General features: G+C 35.9%; 1 protein-coding gene across 1 annotated transcript in view; it reads left to right on the top strand.

Annotated features, from left to right (window-relative positions):
* Positions 1-8,625, top strand: part of FANCL (FA complementation group L) — a 138,122-nt gene that overhangs the window by 21,622 nt on the left and 107,875 nt on the right. The window contains exon 3 of the mRNA XM_007938015.2: positions 7,969-8,027. Within this exon, the coding sequence (XP_007936206.2) occupies positions 7,969-8,027 (59 nt within the window). The remainder of the gene's footprint in view (positions 1-7,968; positions 8,028-8,625) is intronic.

The raw sequence follows: 8,625 nt of genomic DNA, 5'->3' as shown, positions 1-8,625 counted from the left end.
TATTTTCACGCAAATTCTTCTGCTAGTTGGGGTTTAGTCCAAATCTGCATCCTTTCCTTCAAGGCTCAGGGGTCCAAGATTATCTTCTGTGTCTGTATTTATTGGTTTCCCTTTTCTTTGTTGAAGAGGGTCTGTGCAATCCTTCTGCCTAGTCCGCCATCTTGCCCCGCCTCCTCTTTCATTAATTTTAAGATACTATTTTACTATCTTGCATTATATCCTTTGAGAGATCTCTGTTCAGATTGTTATCTTTGTTCCTCTCTAAGTATATTTTGTCTCTGGCTCCTCTTTAAGGTTTTTCTTTTTATCATTGTTTTAGTCAATTTGATTGTGATGTCCTTTAGTATAGTTTTCTTCATGTTTCATCTGCATGGAATTTGTGCATATTCTTCTATCTGTGAGTTTATATTTTTGTTAAATTTGGAAAATAACTCAGCCATTATTTCTTAAAATTCTTTCTGTCCTATCTCTCCTCTTCCCTGTTGGGGACTTTAAATACATATGTAATAGGCCACTTTAAATAGTTCCACAACTCACTGATGATCTCTTTCTTTCTTCTTTTTTTATTTTTCCCTTGCTATATCTTATTTTGGATTTATTCTGTTGCTATGTAGTCAGGAACAATAATATCTAAGGTCTAATCTGCTATTGGAGTCTCTAGGTGGTACAGATGGTTGAGCACTTGGCAACTAACCAAAAGGGTGGCAGTTTGAATTCACTCAAAGACACACCTTGTAAGAAATGCCTAGCTATCTTTTTCTGAAAGGTCACAGCCATTTAAACCCTATGTACCATTCTACTCAGAAACACATCAGGACACCTTGAGTCAGTGGTAACTTGATAGCAGCTTTTGTTGTTTATTAACCATCTGTTCATATCATTTAGAGTATTTTTGATTTCAGACATTGTATTTTCCATCTCTTTGATTTGGGTTTTTGTAAATATCTTTCATGTGTTTATTTGATACACTCGTGCGTTCCCGTATTTTCTTGAACATGTGAAATATAGTTCAGACTAATTAGTTTTTTCTACTGGTTTTCTTGTCTGTGCCATTCTTGTTTTTGTTTTTCTCTACTGATTTTTGTCCCTATTGTAGGTCATATTTTCCTTTTTCTTTGTATATGTGGTGTTTTTTGATATATTGCCAGACATTGTAGGTTCTACCTTTTTGGGTACTAGATATTTCTTTGTCTTCTTAAATGTTTTTGAGGTTTGCTGTATTTGCAATTAAATTACTTAGAAACAGTTTGAGCTTTTTCAGTTTTTTTTTTTTTTTTAATTTTGTCGTGATTTGGGTGAAAGTTTACAGAGCAATTTCATCTTCCATACAGCAGTTCACATACACTTTGTCTCATGACATTGACTGAAGTCTTCCACAATGCAACAGGAGCTCTCCTCCCACTTTTTTCCTGTAGTTACCTCTTCCCTGTGTCCTTCCCTCACATGCACTCCTGCCCACTGAGCTGTCTCCCTGTGCATATGCAGCCCTTCTATTCTCCCGTGATTAATCTCTCCAAGGAGTGTATCTACTTAATGTAAATGTTCAACTCATATGCCTGTCTTTTGTTTGGCTGGAAGCCAAAGGAGTGGGTTAAATTCCAGACCTGAAGGGCAGTAGCTGGGGGACATGGTCTCAGGGGTTCCACCAGGCTCTATCAGACCAGCAAACCTGGTCCCCACCCCATGCCCCCTTTTTTTTAAATGACTTTGTGTTTAGTTCCACATTGTTCTCCCACTCTATACAGGCTCTCCTAGATAGATCTTCCTCGGAGTGGTTGACATTGGTAGCCTGGCACTATCTAGTTCTTCTGGTCTTGTAGTCATATAGTCTGAGGATCACATGGTGTATCAGTCCCTTGGGCTAATTGTTTCCATGTGTCTCTGGTTTTCATCATTCTTCTTTGCTCTGGACGAGTAGATATCCATTATTGCATGTAGATGGCTGCTTGCAGGCTTTTAAGATCCCAGTCACTACTTGCCAAAGTAGGATGTGGAACAATGTTTTTGTGTAGTATGTTATGCCAGTTGAGCTTGATGTCCCCTGCAACCATGGTCCTGAGCCCATAGGTCCAACTATTTGCTCCCTCTGGGTAGCTGGCTGTGGTTTCAGGCTTGTTTTTAAGCTTTGTTAGGCAGAACCAGAATAAGCTTTAGTTGAGGGCTAATTTTGTTCTACCACTGGGACAAAATCATTCTGGGTACTTTATTTGATGGCTTTTACATTAAAATGTTTTTCCACTGTGGGTGGTTGGAGCTTAAACTGTACTCACCCCTTTGTGAGTTCCTGGATAGTTTTGCATGCATTATTCCTGTGGCTCTTTTACCAGCTTTGGGTGGTAAAACCAAATAAACCAGTTGCCATCAAGTTGATTTGGACTCATGATGACCGTGTATGTTGCGTAGTAGAACTGGGCTCTGTAGGGTTTCCAGGGCTCAGGCCTTTCGGAGTTGATAGCTCGGTGACTCGGGGTGTGTTTGAACCTCTAAGGTTTTCATTAGTAGTCAGGAGGTTAACCATTTGCACCACCCAGGGACTACTGGTTTCTTCATAGGCATGTAGTAATTGGTACTTAGCTGACGATTCTTTGTAAGGAAACTTTGAAGTTCTCTGGAACTTTCTCTATTTATACAGCTCTTTCCTTTTCAGCACTGTATCTTGTCAGTTTTATGTTTTGGGATCCTTCTATTTTTATCTCTGTCTTCTCAAGTCAAGGAGAATGCCGGCCTCTGTTAGTGTTCCCATCTCTGCTTTGTTTTTGGAAACTCTTCATGTAGTAAGGCTGGACAGTAACAGAGCTTTTCCATTTGTTTTCCTTCTTTTATGGATTACTGTTATGTGCTGCCTATTACTTAGTGTCTGAAGATCATTGTTTCATAATTTTGTCCTTAGTTGTTTAAGGCAAGAGAGAAAATCTTGTCCTTGTTACTCTACGATAGCTAGAAGCGAATGTTCCCTTTAAGTTCTTAAAAATTCTATTCTGTTGTTGTTTTGTTCTTTATGCTGCTTTGGAACACCTGATGTCAGTCTTACTGTTTCCCACATAAGTTATTATTATTATTATTATTTTCCTAGAGGGTCTGGATTCCTTATTTTTAGTCTGTTTAGTTCTTTTGTTTTTTAATCTGTTTGTTAGAATGTGTCTCAGACTAGATCATCACAAACCAATTTTCTCATGTGTCCAATTGTCCCTTTTAGTATTTAAATTTCCAGAAGGTGTTCTTTGATTATAATTTTAAATATTTATTATTTTGTACTATCTTGGTTTTCTTTGTAGGGGTTCCAATTATATGTATGTTGGTTTTTCTCTGACTGTGTTCTATTTCAATCACTTTTTAATAGCCATCTTTAATTTTTTTATTTGGTAATTTTCTTGACTTTTCTTTGACCTTTACAAATTTTTATTTGACTCAGTTCATCCTTTGGTGTTCTTAATTTAATCTTCTCCCATTTCTCATGATTTTTTTAAATCTTTTCCCCCATAGTTAATCAACTCATTTCATTTCTTTATATGTGTGTATATAACTGTTGTTATTTCTGATCTTAGTTTTTGAATTTCTGAATTTGAGTACAAATGCTCATTTAGTGATATTTAATTCAGTATTATAATTTTTTATGCTTTGTGATTTTTGTTGGCATGGGGGATTGTTATCCTGAAACAATCCTGGGGGATTGTTATTGTTACCTGAAATGTTTAACTCTCATTTTCTATTTTCTTCTGAGTAGGTTAATGTTGACAAAGGTGATATCTTTGCATCTGTGAATATTTTTGCTATTTCAGTAGTTTATAAAATTTCTAGTGCATGAGCAGCCTTTTCTGTCAGTGAAGAAAAATGCATTATATTTGATGAATTTTATTTATTTATTTATTTTGATGTTCTGGAGGAAAGACTTGTGTGTGTGTGTTATATAAAATCTTAATTTTCCCACTCTTACTTTTTCCCCTGACCACCACTTTCCAAAGGGAAACTGCCTCTACCTTTTTTTTTTTTTTTACTATCTTCTATCCTTAAAGCATTGCCTTTCCAATGCTGCCTCCTTGCGTTCCTGTGCTCACATTAAGTCCCCACCATGTAGTCTGTGTTCTAATCTGTCAGAATTCTTCATTATTATTTTTGTACTTGGTTCAAATGCTTTCTCACTTCCATGCAATACTGAATTTCCTAGTTCTGTAAAAGGATTTTCTATGGGAGCTCCAGAGCGGGCCGTAGTGGAAATTGTTTTTATTCTTCTTCCTAGAGATTTGAAGTTTAAGGCATTCCCTGTCTTCTTGTTTTGCTGAAGACATGGGACATTTATGGTCTAATTTGGTGTTAATGTTGATCTATATAGATTTTTTTGAGACTGTGTGGAGAGAGAAAGTTTAGGCAATTGTTGGTACTTCTGTTCACTACGACCTTAAAAATCTACTTCTTGAGAAATATTAATAGTTTTCGTATACTTTTGAGTACAAAAATCTAGTACTGGACATTTTCTTGAATCAGAAAAGGATTGTTGCATATGACATGGCATTTGACCTTTTAAAATGACTAAATTTTGCTAATAAGGGACTTCAGAATCTTCCTCTTTTAGACAACAGCAGAAACTTCTGCAGTAGTTCTACTATTTTTCATGTAAATTTTGAATTTCAGATTGTTATTACACCTATGTGTGTGATATCTACAAAGCTAGGTTAAAGTTACTATATAATACCTTTTAGTGCTTTAATGAAATATTGAATTATTGTTACTTGACCTTTTGAAAAGGTCAGCAGTACATTTGTTTCATTTTTTTTAAAGGACATTTAAATGTAATGAAAGTCAGAAACTGTAATATTACCATGAAAGTAAAGGTTATGGGGTACATTTAATTGTGTTCCTCTATTTTTGAAACTGCTTTGAGATAGACTGTGCTAAAATTCCACGTGATAATTGTTTTTCAAGAATTTTATTACTCTTTTTCATTTTATACTGTTAGAGCAAAAGATTATATTTCTGTTTGTCTTTTTATGCTTACCTTTGCTCAAATTTCATGTGTATTATCCTCTTTAAGGTACAAAGTTTAAACTGCTTACCCATTCAGTTTTCCAGGAAAGTAAAATTAAACATATTTCTCAGAGAATAGTTCTTTTCCTTGGAAAAATGCTTGAATAAAATTTGGTATATATAAATATATTGTTGTTGTTAACTACAAACCAAAAAGAGGGAAAAAAAAACTATATTGTTACAGAACTTCTAGATGGTAGGGAAGTCAAGACAACTACAAGATAGAACGGACTGTTCTAAACTTGAGAAGAAAACTATAAATCACAGGGTAACCTCAAAGAAAAATGATAAACATTCACATCAAAATAAAAAGAGGACCAGCATAAATATTTAGCAAATAGCTAAAAGCACTTGACTGCTAACCAGAAGGCTGGTGGTTCAAACCCACCAGCCACTCCTCGGAAGGAAGGTTGGGCAATCCTACTTCCGTAGTGATACTGCCTCGGCAACCCAAGGAGGGTCGCTATGAGTCAGGGCCGACTTGACAACACATAACAACAACAACAAAACAGTAGCAATGAAGGAAGTGGTAACACGATTCATAAACAAAATGAGCTCAGCATAGAAAATTATATGGAACAAAGAAATGGACACCACGAAAAAGCATGTAACAAAAATGACAGCAACAAACTCGTATTTGCCAATAATTACATATCTGGCAAGGGAGTTATCTCTAAGAATTATAGAAAATGCCAATGCCTTAACAGCAAAGGGATTGACAATCCAGTTGAAAAATGGGCAGAAGACATGAATAGGCACTTTACCAATGGGAAATTCAGGTGGCCAGCAAACACATGAAGAGATGCTCACGATCATTGGCCGTCAGAGAGATGCAAATCAAAACAACAATGAGATATCATCTCACCCCCGCACTGATGGCAAGGTTCAATGAGACAGAAAATAACAAATGCTGGTGGGGATGTGGAGAGGTTGGGACTCTCATATACTGCTGCAGGGACTGTGAAGTGATACAACCAGTGTGGAAAGCAGTATGGCAATTCCTTAGAAAGCTGGAATTGGAGATACCATTTGACCTAGCAATCCCATTACTAGGTATATATCCTAGAGAGGTGAGAGCCAGGACAGGAACAGATATATGCATAGTTATGTTCATCACAGCACTATTTACAATAGCAAAAAGATGGAAACAACCTATGTGCCCATTAGCGGAAGAGTGGATGACCAAACTATGGTACATACACATAATGGAATGCTATGCAGCACTAAAGAATAATGTAGAGTCTGCAAAACACCACATAACATGGACGAACTTGAAAGACATTATGCTGAGTGCAATGTCAATCACAGAAAGACAAATATAGTATTAGTTTGCTGTTGTGGAGGGTCAAGGAAAGGTTCATATATGGAGGGAAACTTTCTTTGTTGGTTGACAGGGTTGGGAGGGGAGGAGAGGAAACGCTGGGGAAAAAAAATGCATTGACCCACGTAAAACACACACACACACATGTTGTTGTTGTTGTTATTAGGTGCTGTCAGATTGGTTCTGACTCATAGTAACCCTGTGTACAACAGAATGGAACATTGCTGAATCCTGCACCATCCTCACAATTGTTGTGCTTGAGTCCATCATTGCAGCCACTGCAACAGCCCTTGTTGAGGACCTTCCTCTTTTTTACTGATCCTCTACTTTACCAAGATTGATGTTCTTCTCCAGGGACTGGTCTTCCAGATGACATATCCAAATTACGTGAGATGAAGTCTCACCATTCTCACTTCTGTGGAACACTCTGACTGTACTACTATACTTCTTCTAAGACAGATTTGTTTGTTCTTCTGGAAGTTCATGGTATATTCAATATTCTTTGCCAACACAATGATTCAAAGGCATCAGTTGTTCTTTGATCTTCCTATTCATTGTCCAGCTTTTGTATGCCTATGAGGCAATTGAAAATACCGTGGCTTGGGTCACTTAGTCCTCAAAGTCTTTGTTATTTTTCAATTTAAAGAAGTCTCTTGCAGCAGATTTGCTCAGTGTAAAATGTTTGATTTCTTGACTGCTCCTTTTATGGACGTTGATTGTAGTTCCGAATAAAATGAAAGTTTTTTCTCTGTTTATCATGATGTTGCTTACTGGTCTAGTTGTGAGGATTTTTGTTTTCTTTATGTTGAGGTATAATCTATACTGAAGACTGTTCTTTGATCTTCATCAGTAAATGTGTCAAGTTCTCTTCATTTGCATTCAAGTTTGTGTCATCTGCATATTGCATTCTGTTAATTAGTCTTTCTCCAATCCTGATGTCATGTAATTCTTCATATAGTCCAGCTTCTTGGATTATTTGCTCAGCGTATAGATTGAATAGGTGTGGTGAAAGGATATAGTGTACGCTTTTTCTGATTTTAAACCATTCAATGTGGCTTTATGCTATTTAAATAACTGCCTCTTGGTCTATGTACAGGTTCTGCATGAGCACAATTAAATGTTCTGGAATTCCCATTTTTCACAATGTTACTCATAATTTGTTAGGGTCCACGAAGTTTGAAAATACAAAGCCCATAATGAATTATATATTCTTATTTTATGTTATTATTTTTTGTCTTCCATATTCAAAACAAATTGGAGGGATTTTCTTTTTCATAAATTTATTTCTTAAGAATTAACATTAATCTTTTTTTGTGTATAAATTATCAGTATCTTGGTATTGCTTATGTTTTTGTGGGTGACTTTCTCTTAAAACAAACCCCTATCTTAAAAAGTATTTTGATTTCCCAATGAAGTTTCTGACTGACAATTTTGACTTATTTTCCCTCAAATGCAATAGTTTGTATTTTAACAAGTATAAAGGTTCAGATGGAGTAGATACTTTTTATAAAATAAAGGGAAAATAGTGCCTTTTCTGTGTAAGTCCATGTTTAACTTATTACTCTTACATTAGGTAAAAGATGAAACTTCCAAATTTGAGTAAACTTTATCAATATTTTCCACAGGGAAGAGACTTCCACCTTAAAATATTGTTGCCTGGAGATTTGCAAGTGAAGAATGCCAGGTGATGTGGTTATATATATTTACCTTAATGGGGCCAGTAGTGAATTTAGCATGGCTGATCCTGTGACCATAATTTTGCTTAAAATGTTTTTCAGTCATTCAACCAGAAACATTTCTGATTTTTCCAAATCAGTGTGTCATATATAAATGATTTTCCTTTGCACAGAAATACTTTTCAAAGGTAACACATTAATTCTGTAATTTTCTATTTGATTGTTTAAATCAGAAAACAGCTTATATGTGTAGTTCACCAACAGATACTGAACAGGAGGACAAAGGGAGAATACCAAAAGATTTGAAAACTGTTTCCAATTTGGACTGATGTTTTTTATGTGTATATTCAGTCTATGTAAGGATGCACAGTATCACTTCAGTCCTGGTGTAAATTCGGTACAGACTACTAGTCAGAGAATGCCAAGAGATGAACCTGGGAGTTTAGGTAGTGCCCAACATCTCAATTCTATTTCTAAATATTTCTGGGGTAGAGTGGAGGGAAAGGAATCCAGAGATAATTGAAATAGAATTGACAGGGTTTTGTTACTGATTAGAAATGGAAAACAAACAAAAAACCAAACTCACTGGCAGTGAGTTGATCCAAC

The sequence above is a fragment of the Orycteropus afer genome, unplaced genomic scaffold (genome assembly GCF_000298275.1).
Source record: "Orycteropus afer afer isolate SDZICR_OR568_19922 unplaced genomic scaffold, OryAfe1.0 scaffold00046, whole genome shotgun sequence".
NCBI classification, from domain to species: Eukaryota; Metazoa; Chordata; class Mammalia; order Tubulidentata; family Orycteropodidae; genus Orycteropus; species Orycteropus afer.
Note: the sequence above shows the minus strand (reverse complement) of the source record. Positions and strands in the feature narration are given on the sequence as shown.